General features: G+C 52.7%; 1 protein-coding gene across 2 annotated transcripts in view; it reads right to left on the bottom strand.

Moving 5' to 3' along the window:
* Positions 1–14,564, bottom strand: part of LOC120393791 (acrosin-like) — a 33,380-nt gene extending 18,816 nt beyond the window's left edge. Inside the window, exons 1-2 of one of the 2 annotated variants that reach the window (XM_039519527.1) lie at positions 14,482–14,564; positions 10,672–10,870 (exon numbers count right to left, since the gene is read on the bottom strand). In XM_039519527.1, the coding sequence (XP_039375461.1) occupies positions 10,672–10,870; positions 14,482–14,557 (275 nt within the window). In that variant the 5' untranslated portion in view covers positions 14,558–14,564. Of the gene's footprint in view, positions 1–10,671; positions 10,871–13,894; positions 14,316–14,481 lie in introns of those variants that run through there. The other variant, XM_039520276.1, reaches the window with a different exon arrangement.
* Between the last annotated feature and the right edge of the window lie 8,787 nt (positions 14,565–23,351).

The following is a 23,351-nucleotide window of genomic DNA, read 5'->3' as shown; positions in this document are numbered from 1 at the left end:
TGTTCCTGAGCCATCCACCAAGACCCCGTCTGTGTTACCAGAGACCCAGACAGACGTGGTGGAACCGGATCCCATGCCAACACCTACAGCAGCCATACTACATCCAGTCCCAGAACCGGAACTGGAAGAGCAACCAGCGGCAGTACCAGCGCCAGCACCGACGCCAGCGCTTACAACTCCACCGCCAGAGGGCGACAACGGGCCTGAACTGGGAAAACCAGTGCACAACCCTACCCTAGAGGCTCAGCCGGAGCCTGAAATAACACCTCGTGGACCAGCGGAGAGCGGTTCACAGTCAACAGAAACAATCTCATCACCTACATCACTTCCAGAGGAACTGGTGTCTCCCGCCTCAAGGGAACAGTTCCAGACAGAGCAGGAAGCCGATGACAGCCTCAAGAAAGCATGGGCGGCGGCACGCAGCAACCCACCACCTCTCAGCTCCACTAACCGATCCCGGTTCGTTGTGGACCAAGGACTTTTATACAAGGAAAGTCTTTATGGTGGACACCAGGAGGGCTGGCATCCTCAAAAACGGTTGCTAGTTCCGACAAAGTACCTGGAAAAGCTCTTAAGCTTAGCCCATGATCATCCCAGTGGCCATGCTGGGGTGAACCGAAGCAAAGACAGGTTGGGAAGGTCCTTCGACTGGGAGGATGGGCAAGGACGTTGCCAAGTATGTCCGGTCTTGTGAGGTATGCCAAAAGGTAGGAAAACCTCAAGACCAGGTCAAGGCCCCTCTCCAGCCACTTCCCATAATTGAGGTCCCATTTCAGCGAGTAGCTGTGGATATTATGGGTCCTTTCCCAAAAAAGACCCCCAGAGGAAAGCAGTACATACTGACTTTTGTGGACTTTGCTACCAGATGGCCGGAAGCAGTAGCTCTAGGCAACACCAGGGCTCAAACGGTGTGCCAGGCCTTAACTGACATTTTTACCAGGGTGGGTTGGCCCTCTGAAATTCTTACCGATTCGGGAACAAATTTCCTATCAGGGACCATGAAAGACCTGTGGGAAACTCATGGGGTGCATCATTTGGTTGCCACCCCGTACCACCACCAAACTAATGGCCTAGTGGAAAGGTTTAATGGAACATTGGGGCCATGATCCGCAAATTCGTCAATGAACACTCCAATAATTGGGATCTAGTGTTACAACAGTTGCTGTTTGCCTACAGGGCTGTTCCACATCCCAGTTTAGGATTCTCACCATTCGAGCTGGTATATGGCCATGAGGTTAAGGGGCCATTACAGCTGGTAAAGCAGCAATGGGAGGGTTTACACCTCCTCCAGGGACTAACATTCTGGACTTTGTAAGCAACCTTCAAAACACCCTCCGAGACTCTTGGGCCCTTGCTCGAGAGAACTTAAGAGATGCTCAAGCGGAGCAAAAGGTCTGGTATGATCGACATGCCAAGGAGCGGTCCTTCAAGGTAGGAGACCAGGTCATGGTCTTGAAGGCGCAACAGGCCCATAAGATGGAAGCGTCCTGGGAAGGACCATACATGGTCCAGGAGCGCCTGGGAGCTGTTAACTACCTCATAACATTCCCTGATTCCTCTTTAAAGCCTAAAGTGTTTCATGTTAACTCTCTAAAGCCCTTTTATCCCAGAGAATTACAGGTCTGTCACTTTACAGTTCAGGAAGGAGATGACACCGAGTGGCCTGAAGGTGTCTACTACGAAGGTAAAAGAAATGGTGGTGTGGAAGAGGTGACCCTCTCCACAACCCTGCAACGTCTGCAGCGGCAACAGATCAAGGAGCTGTGCACTCACTTTGCGCCCTTGTTCTCAGCCAACCCAGGACGGACTGAGCAAACCTGCCACTCCATTGACACAGGTAATGCTCACCCAATTAGGACCCCACCCTACAGGGTGTCACCTCATGCCAAAGTTGCTATTAAACAGGAGATTGACAACATGTTGGAGATGGGTATCATCCGCCCTTCTACCAGTGCATGGGCATCTCCAGTGGTTCTGGTTCCCAAACCAGATGGGGAAATACGCTTTTGTGTGGACTACCGTAAGCTCAATGCTGTAACTCGTCCAGACAACTATCCAATGCCACGCACTGATGAGCTATTGGAAAAGTTGGGACGTGCCCAGTTCATCTCTACCATTGATTTAACCAAGGGATACTGGCAGGTACCACTAGATGAACCCGCCAGGGAAAAATCTGCCTTCATCACCCATGCAGGGGTGTATGAGTTTACTGTGCTTCCATTCGGACTGCGGAATGCACCTGCCACCTTCAAAGGCTGGTGGATGGTCTACTAGCAGGATTGGAAGACTGTGCAGTTGCATACCTCGATGATGTGGCCATTTTTTCTGATTCATGGCCTGAACACCTAGAACATTTGAAAATGGTTTTGAGCGCATCAGGCAGGCAGGACTAACTGTTAAGGCCAAAAAGTGTCAAATAGGCCAAAACAGAGTGACTTACCTAGGACACCAGGTGGGTCAAGGAACCATCAACCCCCTACAGGCCAAGGTGGAGGCTATCCAACAGTGGCCTGTCCCAAGGTCAAAGAAACAGGTCCAATCCTTCCTAGGTTTGGCCGGATATTACAGGCGATTTGTACCACACTACAGCCAAATCGCTGCTCCACTAACTGATCTGACCAGGAAAACCCAGCCAAATGCAGTTAAGTGGACTGATGAGTGTCAGGAAGCCTTTATCCAGCTTAAGGCGATGCTCATGTCTGACCCTGTATTAAGGGCCCCGGACTTTGACAAACCCTTCCTAGTTACCACTGATGCATCTGAACGTGGGGTAGGAGCGGTACTAATGCAGGAAGGACCGGATCACAACTTCCATCCTGTCGTGTTTCTCAGCAAGAAGCTGTCTGAGAGGGAAAGCCACTGGTCCGTCAGTGAAAAAGAGTGTTACGCCATTGTGTATGCCTTGGAAAAGCTACGCCCATACCTTTGGGGATGGCAGTTCCAGCTACAAACCGATCATGCTGCACTAAGGTGGCTTCATACTAACAAGGGAAACAACAAAAAACTTATCAGATGGAGTTTAGCTCTCCAAGACTTTGATTTTGAAGTTCAACACATTTCAGGAGCTTCCAACAAAGTTGCTGATGCACTCTCTCGTGACAGTTTCCCAGAATCTAGTGGCTAAAAAGTGTTCTTTACATGTTATATGCTTAGTAGTATATGTAATAGTGCATGTGTTTATTACTCTGTTGGTTTTGCAGTTTAGGAGGAAATCACTGCCAGTGCTCCCACTGTTGGTGATTTGGGGGGCGTGTCATAAGTAGTTAGTTACGGGTTAAGGTCTACCTGTAAAGGGTTAACACAGACCTGGTGAAACACCTGACCAAAGGACCAATCAGGGAAGAGAATTTGAAAATCCCAGAGAGCGGGACCTTGGGTCTCTGTGTTCTTTGTTCTGAGTTCTTAGCCGTCTGGACCTACACCAGCCCAGATGCTTAACCAAGTCTGCTCATCTTTCTGAACTAATTTCTCCTATTCAAGCTAGTGAGTATTAGAAGAACTGGGTAATTGCATATAAGAATCCTGTGTCTGCAATTCTGTGTGTTTGCATTGATTATTCGTAATTTTGCCTGTATTGTTTGTACTGAGGAAAAGGGAGAAATTTCTCCAGGGATTAATAAGATTAGACCCTATGAATGTCTATCTTGGATTCATAGAGATTGTGTATTTTTTCTCTTCTTTCTTTTATTCTTTTAATAAACTCTTTTAAGTTCAGGACTTGGTTAAGTTCCTTACCTGTAGATTCAGGGGAAGGAAGCTAGGCGCCACTCTGTGGAGACAAGAGTTGTCTCCAAGCAGAGAGAGAGCAGGAGAGGGAGGGGGGAAGTGGGCTGCTTCCCTGTGTGTAGAGATTCAAGGGATTTGAATCTGGGTTCCCCAGGGGAAGCTTGGGGGACAGGCCGTGCGTCAGACACGTTAACCTGACTGGTGGCAGCGAGAAGAAATCCTACCCTAAGGGTTAGGGTGGGGGGAGAATACCTGCGGGTCCCCACCTTTGAACCCACAAGCTCAAAGTGGGGGTGAGATCCCATGACAGCCTTCTTGGCAACAAGGGCACACTGTTGACTCATATCCAGCTTCTCGTCCACTGTAACCCCTAGGTCCTTTTTTGCAGAACTGCTTCCTAGCCATTTGATCCCTAGTTTGTAACAGTGAATGGGATTCTTCCATCCTAAGTGCAGGACTCTGCACTTGTCCTTGTTGAACCTCATCAGGTTTCTTTTGTCTAGGTCCCTCTTTATCCTATCCCTACCCTCCAACGTATCTACCACTCATAGAATCATAGAATCTCACGGGACTGACGGGAGATATGATTGCTCTCTATAAATAGATCAGAGGGATAAATACCAGGGAGGGAGAGGATTTATTTAAGTTCAGTACCAATGTGGACACAAGAACAAACGGATATCAACTGACCATCAGGAAGTTTAGACTTGAAACTAGACGAAGGTTTCTAACCATCAGAGGAGTGAAGTTCTGGAACAGCCTTCCAAGGGGAGCAGAGGGGGCAAAAGACATATCTGGCTTCAAGACTAAGCTTGATAAGTTTATGGAGGAGATGGTAAAATGGGATAGCCTAATTTTGGCAATTAATTGGTGTTTGACTATTAGCGGTAAATATGCCCAATATGCCCAATGGTCTGTGATGGGATGTTAGATGGGGTGGGATCTGAGTTACTACAGAGAATTCTTTCCTGGGTGCTGGCTAGTGAGTTTTCCCCACATGCTCAGGGTTTAACTGATCTCCATATTTTTCGTCCGAGGCAGATTGGCAGAGGCCCTGGGGGTTTTTCACCTTCCTCTGCTGCGTGGGGCACAGGTCACTTGCTGGAGGATTCTCTGCACCTTGAGGTCTTTAAACCATGATTTGAGGACTTCAGTGGCTCAGACACAGGTTTGATACAGGAGTGGGTGAGTGAGATTCTGTGGCCTGCATTGTGCAGGAGGTCAGACTGGATGGCCATAATGGTCCCTTCTGACCTTAAAGTCTATGATTCTATGACTCTATGAAACACCTGTCAAGGATGGTCTAGATAATACTGAGTCCTGCCATGAGTGCAGGGGACCGGACTAGATGACCTCTCAAGGTCCTTTCCAGTCCTATGATTCTATATCAATGGAAGACCCTACAGAGACAGTGGGAACCCCAAGGGCTGAACAACTGGCACTTGTCTGTGGGAGGCTCCAGTGGGCTGAACATGTGAATTTAGCCCAGCTTTGCAGCAGGAGAACAACGGGGGAAGGTGACAGGAAGGGGCCATAAAGAGGTGGGTTCACAAAGACGTGGGTCTCTGACCTGGAACTGAGACACAAGGAACAGAGAGAAAGCGAAGGTGGTTCCTACAGCAGCATGTCTCAAGGGAGCCCTGGCCTTGGCCAGTCTGAACTCTTCTTATCCTTTGCCTCTCTGTTAACCTAATGGCTTCCCAATGCTGTGCCCAGGTGACTGATAAACCCGACTGTTTCGAAAAGGCTGTATGGAGTTGCGGCAGATACCTGCTAAGGTGCCTTGATCAGGAAGACTGGAAGAAAGTTAATGTTATGCCAATATTTAAAAAAGATAAATGGGGTGTCTCAGATAATTACAGGCCTATTAGCCAGACATCGATCCCAGGCAAGAAAATGGTGTGCCTGATAGAACCCGATTAATAAAGAAATAAAGGGGGGGGCAATAGAATTAATGCCAATCAATAAACATAAGAAAGCACAAAATCATCAGTGATAAAGTTTGCAAATGACATAGAAATGTGGGGAATGGTCAATAGTGAAAAGGCAGGTCACTGATCCAGAGCAATCTGGTTTGCTTGGTAAACTGGGTTCAAGCAAACCATATGCATTCGAATGTGGCTAAATACACATCAAGGAACAAAGAACGTCAGCCAGACTTACAGGCTGGGGGACGCTATCCTGGGAAGCAGCGACTGACAAAGATTTGAGGGCGGAGCGGGATAATCAGCTGAACATGAGCTCCCAGTGTGACACTGTGCCCAAGATTGCTAATGGGATCCTGGGCTGCATAAATGGGCATCTCAAATATGAGCAGAGAGATGATTTTACCTCTCTATTGGGCACTGATGTGACCACTGCTGTCATCCTGTGTCCAGTTCTGCTGGCCACAAGTCAAGAGGGATGCTGATAAATTGGAGAGGGCTCAGAGAAGAGCCACAAGAATGATCAAGGGACTAGAAAACCTGCTGATAGCGATAGACCCAAGGAGCTCAATCATTAGCGTAACAAAGAGAAGGTTCAGGGGTGACTTGATCACAGTCTATAAGTACCTACGGGGGAACAAATATTTAATAACAGGCTCTTTGATCTAGCAGACGATGGTCTAACATGATCCAGTGGTTGGAAGTTGAAGCTAGACAAATTCAGAGTGGAAATATGTGTAAATTGTTGATGGTGACAGTAATTACCCATTGGAACAATTTACCAAGGGTCACGGTGGTTTCTCCGTCAGTGACCATTTTTAAATCAAGATTGGAGGATTGTCTGAAAGCTCTGCTCTAGGAATTAATTTGGGGGCAGGTCTCTGGCCTGTTTACACAGGAGGTCAGACTAGATTCTCACAGGGACCCTTCTGGCTTTGGAAGCTATGAATCCCTGACTAGGATAAAAGTCTCTGAACAGGAGTCTGCTTCAGGCAGACTCTCCGGGCAGAGTTCACAGGGAGGAGCAGGAGTGCTGCAGCCTGGAGACATGGTCTGGCAGGCGCTGAGGCCGCATGGCCTACCCCTATGGAAAGGTGTGACCTCCTGGGGGTCTGGCACACTGAAAGGGTCCTGCCAAGGGAGCGCTGACAATCCAGGGCATGGGGCAGGCCCTGTCAGTCTGCAGCACTAGTGCCAAGCAGCTATGTGGTGCTAGCAATTTCCAAATACACTTTCCAGGACATAGGCGGCAGGTTACATACATTTGTGGTGCTCGAGCACCAGGAATATTCAGGGCCGGGTGCCCTGCTCCAGCAATATTTGGAGCTGGGTCTCTCCCCCGGCCCTGCCTGGATCAGGCCGCGGGCCTCCCCGCCGCCGCGTTCCTGCCTGGAGCAGGTCCCAGCCCCCGCCTGCCACCCCTCCCCCTGCGTTCCCGCCCCCCTGCGTCCCTGCCCGACAGAAAGCAGCGCGGCGCCTCTCCCCTGCCTGCTTGTGCTGCTGGAGTAGAACAGCTCCCGGCATAACTGCTGTCTGCTGCCCCAGGGTCCTAGCGCCTGCCCTCCACTAATGGCAAGGCAGGCTGCCCTTACCCTGCCCTAGCCCTGAGCCTCTCCAATGCCTCAAACCCCTCATCCCCAGCCAGGGCCCTCATCCCCCTGCACCCTAATCCTCTGCCCCAGCCCTGAGCCCCCTCCTGCATCATGAAGCCCTCATCCTCAGCCCCACATCCCTCACCCCACACCCCAACCCTCTGCCCTAGCCCTGAGCCCCCTCCTGCATCACGAACCCCTCATCCTCAGCCCCACAGCCCTCACCCCTGCACTCCCTCCTATCCCGAAACTCCCTCCCAGAGCGTGCACCCCTCCCCCTTCCCACACACCCCTTCCCACTCCCAAACTCCCTCCCAGAGCCTGCACCCCCTCACCCCTTCCTATGCCCCCACCCCCAGCCTGCACCCAAACTCCATCCCAAAGCCTGTACCCTTCACCCCTGCCTGCACACCCACCCCCTGCCCCAGCCCAGAGCCTGCACCCAGCACCCAAACTCCATCCCAAATACTGCACCCTGCACCCCAATCCCCAGCCCAGGACCTGCACCCCAGACCCCCCCAGACCCCTCCTAGAGCCTTAGGCAGGTGGGAGCGGAGTTTGGGGGGGGCAGAATTGGGGGGCGGGTTCTGGGCACCACCAAAATGTCTACAAACTTGCCACCCATGTTCCAGGAGTCCGATTTATCCGAGTGCCCCTCAGCCCACAGTTCTGACCCTCACTGAGGCGATGTCCGCATGGGTGGAGTGTGTCATTCAGAAAATGTGTTGTCATGACTTAGCCTCCAGTGTAGATCGAGGTGGGCGACAGTGAAAGCTTCTTAGCTGGTTGTGGCTAATCTGGGGCACTCCTTTCTAAAATGATCCACTTTCCCAAGGCAGGCATGGCCTGTGTGCAGAACCGCAGCGCCTGGCAGCACATCTCATGTGAACAGTGAATGAGGTGCAGCGACCAGAGAAAGGGCCCTCCCCCAGATCCACACCCTTCCCAGGGGCGGCTCCAGGCCCCAGCACGCCAAGTGCGTGCTTGGGGCGGCATGCCGCGGGGGGCACTCTGCCAGTCGCCAGGAGGGCGGCAGGCAGACAGCCTTCGGCGGCATGATGGCGGAGGGTCGCGGGACCAGCGGACCCTCCACAGGCACGCCTGCGGGAGGTCCACCAGAGCCGCGGGACCGGCGATCGGCAGAGCACCCCCCGCGGCATGCCACCGTGCTTGGGGCGGCGAAATGTCTAGAGCCACCCCTGACCCTTCCCCTCACCCTCTTTATGCAGGCTTGAGGGGAGAGAGAGACCCAGCAGCCCACAGCTAGCGGAGCGCCAGATCTACAGTAAAGGTGAGTGAGGAGCTCTTCCCCGTCTCACTCGCCAAGGCACCCAGGCCTTCCCCCAGTACCGGGCCCGATGCTGTTCACCATTTTCAGCAGTGCTCTGGTAGTGAATATCAAATCACTGCTGGTACAACTTAGGGATGCCCCAGAGATAGGTGGAGTGGTAAACAATGATGAGGCAAGGGGAGCTGTACAGAGTGATCAGGATCGTTTCATCAATTGGGCCCGTTCAAACAACATACATTTTAATACAGCCAAATGGAAAGTTATATAGAATCATAGATTATTAGGGTTGGAAGGGACCTCAGGAGATCATCTAGTCCAACCCCCTGCTCAAAGCAGGACCAATCCCCAAAACTCTAAATGGCCCCCTCAAGGACTGAACTCACAACCCTGGGTTTAGCAGGCCAGTGCTCAAACCACTCAGACGTTAAGATCAGAAGGAACTATCTTGATCATCTAGGCTGACCTTCTGCACATTGCAGGACACATAACCTCACCCACCCACTGCTGTAATAGACCCCTCACCTCTGCCTGAGTTACTGACGGCCTCACATCATGGTTTAAAGACTTCAAGTTACAGAGAACTCACTATTTACACTAGTTTAAACCTGCAAGTTACACATGCTTCAGAGGAAAGCCAAAAAAAAAACCCAGAGTCTCTTCCAATCTGACCCAGGGGAAAATTCCTTTCTGACTCCAAATATGGCCATCACTTAGACCCTGAGTGTGAGGGCAAAACCCACCAGCCAGACACCTGGGAAAGAATTATTGGTAGTAATTCAGAGCCCTCCCCATCTAGAGTCCCATCACCAGCTGCTGGAGGTACTTGCTGCTAGCAGTCGCAGACTGGCTACGTGCCATTGCAGGCAGCCCCATCACACCATGCCCTCCATAAACTTATCAAGCTCAGTCTTGAAACCACTCAGGTTTTTTGCCCCCACTGCTCCCCTTGGAAGGCTGTTCCAGAACTTCACTCCTCTGATGGTTAGAAACCTTCACCTAATTTCAAGCCTAAACTTGTTGATGGCCAGTTTACACCCATGTGTTCTTGGATCCACATTGGCGCTTAACTTAAATAACTCCTCTCCCTCCCTGATATTTATCCCTCTGATGTATTTCTAGAGAGCACTCGTATCTCCCCTCAGCCAAGAAATGCAGGCCATAGCTACAGAATGGGGGCCTGTGACACTGAACAGGACTTAGGGGTCATAGTGGACAAGTAATTGACCATGTGCTCCCAGTGTGATGCTGTGACAAAAGGGCTATTGTGATCTTGGATGTATAAACTTAGGAGAAGTGAGTAGGAGCTGGGAGAGGATTTTACTTCTGTTTGCAGCGTTGGTGAGTCCCATGCTGAACACTGCGTTCAGTTCTAGTGCCCACATTTTAAAAAGAATGTTGAAAAATTGGAGCGGGTGCAGAAAAGAGACACAGAAGTGATTCAAGGGCTGTAGAAAATGCCTGACAGTGAGAGACAGACAGAGCTCTGTGCTCAGCCTAGATTGAGAAGTGACTGAAGTACAGTGCATAAAGGCCTTCATGGAGAGAAAGTACCAGGCAATGACACCTATTCAATCTAGCAGAGAAAGGCAGAACAAAAACTAGTTGCTGGAAGCAGAAGCCAGACAAATTCAAATGAGAAATTAGGCCCAAATAGTCAACAATGAAGGTGACTAAGGACTGGAACAAACTCCCAAGGGCAGTGGTGGATTCTCCATCTCATGGTGTCTCCAGATCCACACTAATAATAATAATATATGGAAATATGCCTATCTCACAGAACTGGAAAGGACCTTGAGTCCAGCCCCCTGCCTTCACTAGCAGGACCAAGCACTGATTTTGCCCCAGATCCCTAAGTGGCCCCCTCAAGGATTGAGCTCACAACCCTGGGATTAGCAGGCCAAGGCTCAAACCACTGAGTCATCCTTCCCCCCACAAAAAAACTTGATGCTTCTGGAAAATGTTTTAGCCGAACCCAAGTTATTGGGATTAATACAGGGGGTCAGACTAGAGGTTCTAATGGTCGCCACTGTCCTTACATTCTATGGATCAGCTGCTCACGCTCTCCAAGTGTCTTCCAGCCCTGCCCCCCACCACCACTGTCTCCCTAGGGTCCTGGCACAGACTGCCCCCGTCTCACCTTCTCTTGGCTTTGAAGCAGTGAGCTGCTGTGAGGACCCAGCGAGTGCTGATGAGGGACCCACCACATGAATGCCGGGGGCCCATTCGGGTGGGGATCTGGATGCTGACGAGCCAGGGCCAGGCCCCCGGCAGAGCATCTACGCCACCCCCGATCCGCATCCCAACGTAGCCAGACATCAGGGGGCGGCGCCCACAGGCTGTGGAGAAGATCAAAGACAGGGTCTGTGTGTGAAAAGTAATTGCTGGGCTGTGTGAGCCTGAAGGGACCCATCGAGGGCATGAAGGAAATACACAAACCCCCAAGCAGTTCCCCAGAGCCGTTTCCACTCCCCGGACAGCAGAGACGGAGTCAACAAAGAACCCAAGATCAGAGGTGCCCCCACACCCGAGTTCTGTCAACCTGCAGCACCCTACTTTCCCAGGCCTGGGCTCCATCCCCCCACCCCCCAGCTCTGCCAATACCCTTAAACCCAACCCCCAGCCCCCAGCCCCCTGCTACCCCTGCCCTCGGCTCCATCCCCCCCAGCTCTGCCAACACCCCTCAATCCAACCCCCAGCCCCCTGCTATCCCTGCCCTGGGCTCCATCCCCAGCTCTGCCAACACCCCTCAATCCAACCCACAGCCCCTGCTACCCCTGCCCTGAGCTCCATCCCCTAGCTATGCCAACACCCTCAATCCAACCTACAGCCCCTCCTACCACTGCCATCGGCTCCATCCCCAGCTCTGCCAACACCCCTCAATCCAACCCACAGCCCCTGCTACCCCTGCCCTTGGATCCATCCCCTCAGCTCTGTCAACACCCCTCAATCCAACCCACAGCCCCTGCCACCCCTGCCCTGAGCTCCATCCCCCCAAGCTATGCCAACACCCCTCAATCCAACCTACAGCCCCTGCTACTCCTGCCCTGGATCCATCCCCTCAGCTCTGCCAACACCCCTCAATCCAACCCACAGCCCCCTGCCACCAGCTCCATCCCCCCCAGCTCTGCCAACACCCCTCAATCCAACCCACAGCCCCCTGCTATCCCTGCTCTCGGCTCCATCCCCCCCAGCTCTGCCAACACCCCTCAATCCAACCCACAGCCCCCTGCCACCCCTGCCCTGGGCTCCATCCCCCTCAGCTCTGCCAACACCCCTCAATCCAACCCACAGCCCCCTGCCACCCCTGCCATTAGCTCCAGCCCCCCCAGCTCTGCCAACACCCCTCAATCCAACCCACAGCCCCCTGCTACCCCTGCCCTCGGCTCCATCCCCAGCTCTGCCAAAACCCCTCAATCCAACCCCAGCCCCTGCTACCCCTGCCCTCGCTCCATCTCCCCAGCTCTGCCAACACCCCTCAATCCAACCCCAGCCCCTGCTACCCCTGCCCTTGGCTCCATCCCCAGCTCTGCCAACACCCCTCAATCCAACCCCAGCCCCTGCTACCCCTGCCCTTTGCTCCATCCCCCCCAGCTCTGCCAACACCCCTCAATCCAACCCACAACCCCTGCTACTCCTGCCCTTAGCTCCATCCCCGCCCATCTCTGCCAACACCCCTCAATCCAACCTAGAGCCCCCTCCTACCCCTGCCCTTGGCTCCATCCCCCCCAGCTCTGCCAACACCCCTCAATCCAACCCATAGCCCCCTGCTACTCCTGGCCTGGGCTCCATCCCCCTCAGCTCTGCCCAAACCCCTCAATCCAACCCACAGCCCCCTGCTATCCCTGCCCTTGGATCCATCCCCCCCTCAGCTCTGTCAACACCCCTCAATCCAACCCCAGCCCCTGCTATCCCTGCCCTGGGCTCCATCCACCCACCCCAGCTCTGCCAACACCCTTAAACCCAACCCCAGCCCCTGCTACCCCTGCCCTCGGCTCCATCCCCAAGCTCTGCCAACACCCCTCAATCCAACCCACAGCCCCCTGCTACCCCTGCCCTCGGCTCCATCCCCCCCAGCTCTGCCAACACCCCTCAATCCAACCCCAGCCCCTGCTACCCCTGCCATCGGCTCCATCCCCAGCTCTGCCAACACCCCTCAATCCAACCCACAGCCCCTGCTACCTCTGCCATGGGCTCCATCCCCAGCTCTGCCAAAACCCCTCAATCCAACCCCCAGCCCCTGCCACCCCTGCCATCGTCTCCATCTCCCCAGCTCTGCCAACACCCCTCAATCCAACCCCCAGCCCCCTGCTACCCCTGCCCTCGGCTCCATCCCCAGCTCTGCCAACACCCCTCAATCCAACCCCCAGCCCCCTGCTACCCTGCCCTTAGCTCCATCCCCCCCCAGCTCTGCCAACACCCCTCAATCCAACCCACAACCCCCTGCTACTCCTGCCCTTAGCTCCATCCCCGCCCATCTCTGCCAACACCCCTCAATCCAACCTAGAGCCCCTCCTACCTCTGCCCTAGGCTCCATCCCCAGCTCTGCCAACGCCTCAATCCAACCCACAGCCCCTGCTATCCCCTGCCCTGGGCTCCATCCCCCTCAGCTCTGCCAACACCCCTCAATCCAACCCCCAGCCCCCTGCTATCCCTGCCCTGGGCTCCATCCACCCACCCCCCAGCTCGGCCAATACCCTTAATCCAACCCCCAGCCCCCTGCTACCTGCCCTCGGCTCCATCCCCCCATCTCTGCCAACACCCCTCAATCCAACCCCAGCCCCCTTCTATCCCTGCCCTGGGCTCCATCCACCCACCCCCAGCTCTGCCAATACCCTTAAACCCAACCCCAGCCCCTGCCACCCCTGCCCTCGTCTCCATCCCCCCCAGCTCTGCCAACACCCCTCTATCCAACCCACAGCCCCCTGCTACCCCTGCCCTGAGCTCCATCCCCCCCTAGCTATGCCAACACCCCTCAATCCAACCTACAGCCCCCTCCTACCCCTGCCATCGGCTCCATCCCCCAGCTCTGCCAACACCCCTCAATCCAACCCACAGCCCCTGCCACCCCTGCCCTGGGCTCCATCCCCCAGCTCTGCCAAAACCCCTCAATCCAACCCCAACCCCCTGCTACCTCTGCCATTAGCTCCATCCCCCCAGCTCTGCCAACACCCCTCAATCCAACCCCAGCCCCTGCTACCCCTGCCCTTAGCTCCATCCCCCCCCAGCTCTGCCAAAACCCCTCAATCCAACCCACAGCCCCCTGCTACTCCTGCCCTGAGCTCCATCCCCCTGCCCAAGCTCTGCCAACACCCCTCAATCCAACCCACAGCCCCCTGCTATCCCTGCCCTGGGCTCCCCACCTCTGGCACAAGGGCCTCGCGGGAGTTAAAGATGCTCAGATGAATTAGTGGGAGGCAACGGCGTCCCCTTGTGGCCAGTTGGAAACGATCTCTGAGTTCCCACGTATTTCTCACTTCTGGGGCTGGGGCTGCTGGATACTTAACGGGAGCTGCCTAAACCCTCTGAAGATGTCTCTACCCTGCGGCCTTCTCCATCTCCCTATGGGCAAAGGCCTCAGCCCCCCCCAACACCTCCCACTAACTCTCCTCCCCTTTCCCCTGTAAAGGAATGGCTTGGCCTCTCTGCCTCCTCTCCTGCAGGGAGCACGGGAGGGGCTGGGGCTCCCCCAGGGAGTGTGTCTGGGCACTGGTGCATGGGCAGGCCCCACCATGGGGCTGTGCTCATGGCATGAGTGGGGGCAGGACCCCCTGGCCACCTCCATGGGAGCCCCCACGTAGGTGCTGGAACTAAGGTGCTGGGGGTGCTCCAGCACCCCCTGCGTTGAAGTGGTTTCCATTACATACAGGAGTCACAATTTGGTTCATTGGCTCTCAGCACCCCCACTATACAAATTGTTCCAGCGCCCCTGGCCCCACATCCCGCTCACGCTTCGAGCTGTATCCCTGCGTCGCCAGGAGCAGCAGGGGCAGGAGCCCGACGGGCAGCCAGGCCAGGGACCCCATCGCCAGGTCCGGCTCCTGGGCACCATTGTGACATCACCAGGCCTCGCCTTGGACTGGCGGAGCCACATTCTCCCACGTTATGCTAGGAGACGGTTGGAATGAGCTGGACCCACAGCTGGACTTTGCCTCCCCAAGGGGCTGGGCCAAGCTGAACCAGCCTGGAGGAGAGGCCGGGGGTATAAGCCAGCCTGGGATGGGGGAGCTAAGCAGGCCGGAGGGCAGGGTCATAGATTTTTTAAGGCCAAAAGGGACCATTAGATCATCTTGTGTGACCTCCTGCAGGACCCAGGCCAGGCTCTGTTACCCACTTACCCCGTATGATGAAGTGGGAATTTTCTCTAATATTTTCATTAATCCAAGGCATGCCTCAGTTTCTGTGTGCTACCTGCTCCTGGAACAGCGCAGGGACAGGAGATGAGTGTGTGTCCCCTAGCAATCCGGGTGGAATGATTGGGTTTTTAAGGAACTGATTGAACCTGACCCAGACCTCCAGAGGATCCAGTAAGACAAAGAGACACCCCCGCCTCCCCAGTGACTGAACAATCAACACGTAAGAGCAGGAAACCCTGGCAAGCAGGATGTGAACTGAACTGTAATCAGGCCTGCCCCTTAAGGACTCTGGCTCTCTCACCTGGGAATTGAGTGAAAGGAAGGAAGTCAGAGAGAGCACCGGAGCCTGAAAATGGAGCGTGCCACAGCTTGGCTGCTGAACTGCTCTGGGCTGATCAGAATGGACTATGCTTTACCTTGCATGTCTCTGTGCTGACCTAAGGACTTCCAATGCTACGTTCCCGCTGACTAATAAACCCGACTGTTCTGAAAATGCTGCTTGTGTGTCACTGCAAATATCTGCTAGGCTGCATTCATCCCTGAAGTCTCTGCTGAGGGCTGCCTCAGCTGGAGTCGCTGGGCAGGGCGCACGGTGTGAAGCAGGAGGACTGAAGCCCCAGAAGTTTAGTCTAGGGGGGATGAGGCTGTGTGGCTCACCCTGTGGGCGTTCCTCCAAGAGTCTGTTCCGAAGCTGAGGCGTAGCACTGAGCCTGTGGAACTGTGAAACCCTCTCCTGATGGGTTTGGCTAAAGCATCTTCCAGAAAGGCATTGGTGTCAGCTCAAAAGCATGAATCCCAACCTCGGGGCAGGCTGCTAGGAACCAGGGCACAATCCCAGACTGCCTGTGAGTGCTAGATTTTGATTTCACCAACCAATTATCCAGTGTAAACTGCTCAGACACCATAACAGCTGTAACGGAGTAACCAACAGTCCCCTCGGTATGCCGATCTGCCTGCTACCCAGGGCTTGTCTACACTGGCAATTTACAGCGCTGCAACTTTCTCACTCAGGGGTATGAACAAACAGCCCCTGAGCGCAGCAAGTTTCAGTGCTGTAAAGTGGCAGTGTAAATAGTGCCCCAGCGCTGGGAGCTACGCCTCTCATGCAGGTGGTTTGTTTAGATCACTGGGAGAGCTCCCCCCAGCGCTCTGCCGTGACTACACAAGCCACATTAAAGTGCTGCCACGGCAGCATTTTAGCATTGCCAGTGTCGACTAGCCCTTAGTGATCGATGGTCCCTTATGCCAAATATCAGAGCAATATTCAGGCTACTCTGTCCCAAAAGACTGGTCACTCACCCCAGGTCCAGTGCACTTCAGATCTCACACCCCAGACAACACCAGTGTAGCCAACTGTATAATAAACTATCTTAAGATTTATTAACAGGCAAAGGAAACCAGAGAGTTATTTACAAGGTTAAAGCAGGTAGACATATGCACACAAATGAGTTACAAACTTAAGTTTCCAAAAAGTAATAGATGTTTCTATGGTAAGCAAACTTTATGTGTCCTTTAGGGCTAACCCAGGCTAAGCAGTGGGGACTTTTGCTTATGCCTGTGATGGATTGCTACCCCTGAGGTGCAGCCTGTGAGCCGTGGGAATTGCGGTGTCTCTCTAAGACACACAGCTGGGCTGAGGACACAGCCAGCCTCACCCAGGCCCTGCTATCACCCAACATGACAGCAGGTGGTGCCACTCACCCAAACTGGGCTACCTAAGTGCCAACAGCAGACACCAGCCAGTTTCCCAGGCATGCACCCCCCTTCTGGAGAGTAAACCCCAAATTACACCATTGTGCACTGCACAGGGATTTATACAGTGTAAGCTCATTAATATGTCTGCCCCCCTCCCTCAACGTGGAGAGGAATAAGCACAATGCGCTTGCATTAAGACATGCTGAGATTTTCTCCAGACACTTCAGTCAAAGTCACACTGGTTTAAATTAAAACATAAACCAGTTTATTAACTACAAAAGGATAGATTTTAAGTGATTATAAGTGACAGCAAACAGCTCAAAGCAGATCACCTAGTAAATAAACAAAACTGAAAACTAAGCCAAAGATACTAGAAAGATAGGATATGAATTAGCAAATTCTCACCCTGGCTGATCATAGAATATTAGGGTTAGAAGAGACCTCAGGAGGTCATCTAGTCTAACCCCCTGCTCAAAGCAGGACCAACCCCAACTAAATCATCCCAGCCAGGGCTTTGTCAAGCCTGACCTCAAAAACCACTAAGGAAGGAGATTCCACCACCTCCCTAGGTAACCCATTCCAGTGCTTCACCACCCTACTAGTGAAATAGTGTTTCCTAATATCCAACCTAGACCTCCCGCACTGCAACTTGAGACCATTACTCCTTCTTCTGTCATCTACCACCACTGAGAACAGCCGAGCTCCATCCTCTTTGGAACCCCCCTTCAGGTAGTTGAAAGCTGCTATCAAATCCCCCCTCACTCTTCTCTTCTGCAGACTAAACAAGCCCAATTCCCTCAGCCTCTCCTCATAAGTCATGTGCACCAGCCCCCTGATAATTTTCCTCTGCTGGACGCTCTCCAATCTGTCCGCATCCTTTCTGTAATGGGAAGCCCAAAACTGGATGCATTACTCCAGGTGTGGCCTCAACAGTGCCGAATAGAGGGGAATAATCACTTCCCTTGCTCTGCTGGCAATGCTCCTACTAACGCAGCCCAAAATGCCGTTAGCCTTCTTGGCAACAAGGGCACACTGCTGACTCATATCCAGCTTCTCGTCCACTGTAACCCCTAGGTCCTTTTCTGCAGAACTGCTTCCTAGCCATTCAGTCCCTAGTCTGTAACAGTGAATGGGATTCTTCCATCCTAAGTGCAGGATTCTTTTAGAAAAGCTGGACGAGCACAAATCCATGGGGCCGAATGCGCTGCATCCGAGGGTGCTAAAGAAGTTGGCAGATGTGATTGCAGAGCCATTGGCCATTATCTTTGAAAACTCATGGCAATCGGGGGAAGTCCCGAATGACTGGAAAAAGGCTAATGTAGTGCCCATCTTTAAAAAAGGGAAGGAGGAGGATCTGGGGAACTACAGGCCAGTCAGCCTCACCTCAGTCCCTGGAAAAATCATGGAGCAGGTCCTCAAGGAATCAATTCCGAAGCACTTAGAGAAGAGGAAAGTGATCAGGAACAGTCAGCATGGATTCACCAAGGGCAAGTCATGCCTGACCAACCTGATTGCCTTCTATGAGGAGATAACTGGCTCTGTGGATGAGGGGAAAGCAGTGGATGTGTTATTCCTTGACTTTAGCAAAGCTTTTGATACAGTCTCCCACAGTATTCTTGCCAGCAAGTTAAAGAAGTATGGGCTGGATGAATGGACTATAAAGTGGATAGAAAGCTGGCTAGATCATCGGGCTCAACGGGTAGTGATCAACGGCTCCATGTCTTTTTGCGGCCGGTATCACGTGGAGTCCCCCAAGGGTCGGTCCTGGGGCCGGTTTTGTTTAATATCTTCAGTAATGATCTGGCGGATGGCATGGACTGCACTCTCAGCAAGTTTGCAGATGACACTAAACTGGGACGAGTAATAGATACGCTGGAGGGTAGGGATAGGATACAGAGGGACCAGGGCCGGTGCAAGGATGTTTTGCACCCTAGGCAAAACTGCCACCTTGCAACCCCCCCGTGCCTCCTCCCTGAAGCGCCCCCCCTTGTGGCAGCTCCTGAGGCACCTCCCTGCCCCAGCTCACCCCTGCTCCGCACACGAGCACCCCGAGCACGCCGTGGCTGCTTCACTTCTCCCGCCTCCCAGGCTTGCAGCACCTAAACTGATTGGCACTGCAAGCCTAGGAGGTGGGAGAAGTGAAGCAGCTCACCCCTGCTCTTTCTCCTCCTCCTCCTCCCCGAGCACACCGTCGCTGCTTCACTTCTCCCACCTCCCAGGCTTGCGATGCCAATCAGCTTAGGCGCTGCAAGCCTGGGAGGCAGAAGAAGTGAAACAGCCACTGTGTGCTTGGGGAGGAGGAAGGGCAGGGGTGAGCTGGGGCGGGGAGTTCCCCTGCATGCCTTCCCCCCCGACACTTGCTGTAGGTGGCCCTCCCTGTGCTCCCCTGCCCCAGCTTCCTCCGCCTAAATGCAGGAGGCGACCAGGGCAGCTGAAGATCCGGTCGCTGCCAAAGAAAATGGCACCCCTCAAATCCCAGCACCCCAGGCAACCGCCTAGGTCGTCTAAATGGTTGCACCGGCCCTGAGAGGAACCTAGACAAATTAGAGGATTGGGCCAAAAGAAACCTGATGAGGTTCAACAAGGACAAGTGCAGAGTCCTGCACTCAGGACGGAAGAATCCCATGCACTGCTACAGACTAGGGACCGAATGGCTAGGCAGCAGTTCTGCAGAAAAGGACCTAGGGGTTACAGTGGATGAGAAGCTGGATATGAGTCAACAGTGTGCCCTTGTTGCCAAGAAGGCTAACGGCATTTTGGGCTGTATAAGTGGAAGCATTGCCACCAGATCGAGGGATGTGATCATTCCCCTCTATTCAACATTGGTGAGGCCTCATCTGGAGTACTGTGTCCAGTTTTGGGCCCCCCCACACTACAAGAAGGATGTGGAAAAATTGGAAAGAGTCCAGCGGAGGGCAACAAAAATGATTAGGGGGCTGGAGCACATAAATTATGAGGAGAGGCTGAGGGAATTGGGATTGTTTAGTCTGCAGAAGAGAAGAATGAGGGGGATTTGATATTTGCTTTCAACTACCTGAAAGGAGGTTCCAAAGAGGATGGATCTAGACTGTTCTCAGTGGTACCTGATGACAGAACAAGGAGCAATGGTCTCAAGTTGCAGTGCGGGAGGTCTAGGTTGGATATTAGGAAACACTATTTCACTAGGAGGGTGGTGAAGAACTGGGATGGGTTACCTAGGGAGGTGGTGGAATCTCCTTCCTTAGAGGTTTTTAAGGTCAGGCTTGACAAAGCCCTGGCTGGGATGATTTAGTTGGGGTTGGTCCTGCTTTGAGCAGGGGGTTGGACTAGATGACCTCCTGAGGTACCTTGCAACCCTGATACTCTATGATTCTATGATCACTGGTCCATAGGCAACCACCTGCTTCCAGGCCAGAGATTAATTCATCTGTACATGTCACAGTGAGGTCCGAAGTAGAACTTCCTCATGGCCGGTGCTATACTTTTGGTATTAGAAAATTGTATCTATAACATTTAGAGTCTCCAGTGCTGTGTTACTACTGGCTGCACAAGACATCCAGCCTGTCTCTCAAACTGCAGGCCCCCATAACATCACAGTGGTTTTTTCCACGCATTACAGACAGGTGCCTGAGGAGAGACTCATCCTGTTTTCTGCTGTGATTCCGTCATCTGTAACAGACCCCCACCGGGTCGCTCTTAGTGAGAACCTTGATCCATATGTATTTGAGAGCCCATGGTTTGACTTATCAATAATCCTAAAGCAGGTAATGGTGTCCTTAATGTAGAAAGTCACCTTCCCCAGCCCTTTTACGCAGTCTGCCCTTCCTATAGAACCAGAGAGTTTAACATTCCACTCAGGAATTGTCCTTCCAGGTTTCAGCAATGCCAGTTACATCCAATTTCTTCTCAGTGGTGAGAATGACTAGTTCTGCTTGCTTATTACCCTAGCTCCTAGCTTTGGTATAGAAACAACTGACAAATGTATTCCTGTCACGTCCTTTGCCACTTCCGTTCAATTTGTTCATGACACAGAGTGTGAATTAAGCACCCTCCCTTGCATTCTTAGTGTAACTCTGCCTGGTTACCTCCTTTAACGGCAATCCGCTTACAGGTTCTGATGGGCAGGCCTGGGTTCTTTTGGATCCCGCCACTCACTCAGTAGGGTGAATCTTTTTTCTTTTTTGCTATGAAATTATTTGGCGGTGCCTCCACCCCCCTTGCTCCTTCCCGGCAGGGTCACCAGGGCAGCTTGGGCGGAAAATTCTAACTACAGAGGAATCCCCACTTATTTGACAGATAGTTGGAGACTTCCAAGAAATAACTCAACACCTAAAAATATATTCAACACAATAATTATATTAAACAGGCAACAAATACAACATAACAGAGTGAAACACTATTTTTAGAGTCACCGGTGCCCACACTGAAAATACCCGTGACTTGATGTAACAAGTGTAAAATTAGTGTCCTGTTGGTACACGTACTTTGCTGGAGCCCTTGATGACCTATACAATTCTCTGCAGTGGTTTAGCAGTGTGGCTGACTGGGTTCAGTACAGCCCAAAGGACCCACAAGTGGGAGGAGGTGGTGAATCCCTCCACAGGTGTAATAAGCAGCAGATTATAAAATCCTCAAACCCTCACTCCCTGGCTTGAGGACACAGTTCAGGGAGTAGGGGGGGGTCCCCAAAACAAATTCCCTGACTAACTAACTAAAAGCTGGTGCACTCAAACTCCATGGATGATCTTCAGGTTTGAAGATGACGCTGGACTCCTCAGTCACTGCAGAGGGGCTGCTGTCTACTGTCAGGGATCCTCCTCAAGCAGGAATCAGGCTGCGTCGGTCCCAGGATTTCCCCTCACCACAATGGGGTGCAGGGTTCAAGGTGCAGGTTATACAACTACCCTAACATCCAAACTGTTGCCTCCTGCCCAGCCTCCAGCCACACACTCCACAGGCAGCAGCCCTGGACTAGCAGCGCTGACCATGTGGGTCTGGTCTCACCAGGGGAGCTGGAGGTGAACCCAGCCTGGCTGGGGAGTTTTCTCAGCAAACATAACAATTGGGAATCATCCGTGGGGAAGGAAAACCCAGCTGAGGGATCTGGTGTCAGGTCCCTAGAGGCCAGTTCTCAGGGGGAACCCTGCCTGCAGGCCTGGGACTCACCAGTTCCCCACACAGCCAGTCCTGCCCTTGCCCTGGCTGGCTCCAGCCTCTCCAAAAATGGCTTCTCCCTGGGGAGGGGCATCTCACTCCCTGTTGGTTGCCGGGCAGACTCTGAGTTTGCGTTGGCTCCCCCTCCCTGAGCTGACAGCAGACAGAGCCCCAGGAATCTATGTAATCTCCTTGGGGGTTACATTAGTTTAACTCCAGTATTTTCTGCTTTCTCTTGCTCGTGGGCCTGGAAGGATCTCTGAGGAGATCACATGGACCTGCCTTTTCTTCAGCTCTGTCATAGGTTTATTCCCCACTTTGAACTTTAGCGTTCACAAGATGGGGACCTGCATGGACTCCTCTAAACTAAAATCCTAGTTTAGATCTGGTTCTCGCTGCCACCAGTCAAGTTTTAAGTGTCTGACACACTCCCTGTTCCCCCAAAAACTTCCCCTGGGGAACACAGATCCAAACACCTTGAATCTCAGCACAAAGGGAAATAATCCATTCCCCGCACCTTCTTCCCCCTCCCCTTGTCCTTGGGAGAGATACCTTGATTCAAACTCCTTGAATCAAACAAAGAGGGATTCACTTTTCCCCCTTCCCTTCCCCTGAAAATCCAAACAAGGGAAGAAATCAATCAAGTTCTAAAAAAGAAAAGATTTTATTAAAGAAAGGAAAAAAGTACACTATCTCTGTATTACCAGGATGCAAAAATACAGGGTCTAATTTATAAACCTAGAGAGGCTCTCCCCCCCCCCTTCTCAGAATAATCAAAGTAACAGCAAACAGAAATAAACACACAATTGCAAATGCAGAAATTAATTAGATTAATTCGCCTTTCTAATACTCACTATACTGGATAGTAGGAAATACTCCAGGAGAACTTGGAGACATGTCTGGCCTCTCTTAGATCCAAAGAGAGCACACAACTCAAACAAAGAACACAGACAAAGCCTTCCCTCCACAGGGATTTGAAATTATCCTGTCCCTTGATTGGTCCTCTGGTCAGGTGTTCATCAGGTTACTGAGCTTGTTATCCCTTTACAGGTAAAAGAGACTTTAACCCTTAACTATCTGTTTATGACAAGCTCCATTCCTAGATCCCTGAAGTCTTCAATAATCTGTGTAGTTCCACCTGATGCCATCCCAGTGGTTCCACAATGTATCGTCACCAGTGGAAACTTGCAGCTGGCTTCATAGTCCTGTCCAATCTTGCACTTACATCTTGTGTCTTCACTCCCGGGAGACAGCACCCAGTCCTGCTGTCCTTGCATCCCTTGCTGAATTCTCTTTCCACCCTTCTTACTATGGAGTCATGATGGTGATTTTTGCCTTCAAGGGATGGGTGAAGAATGGCTCTTGGTAGCTGCTTGCTTCATACCCCAAGGACACCCATCGGGTACATCTCCTGTAGCTTTCTGCTCAGTTCCTCTGGAGGACAGTTCCTTGGTAGATGTCTCACTGAGTATCTTCAGTGCTGCTTCTTCACAAGCCTCAGGGCCGGGCAGAGGCCAAGTGGGCCTGGAGCGGGGCAGCAGGCAGCGAGCTGAGCAGGTCTGCAGTGGGGATGGGGCAGGGGCCAAGAAGGCCTGGAGCGGGAAAGGACAGGTGCCAAGCTGTCTGCCCACCTACA

The sequence above is a fragment of the Mauremys reevesii genome, linkage group 1 (assembly GCF_016161935.1).
Source record: "Mauremys reevesii isolate NIE-2019 linkage group 1, ASM1616193v1, whole genome shotgun sequence".
NCBI classification, from domain to species: domain Eukaryota; kingdom Metazoa; phylum Chordata; order Testudines; family Geoemydidae; genus Mauremys; species Mauremys reevesii.
Note: the sequence above shows the minus strand (reverse complement) of the source record. Positions and strands in the feature narration are given on the sequence as shown.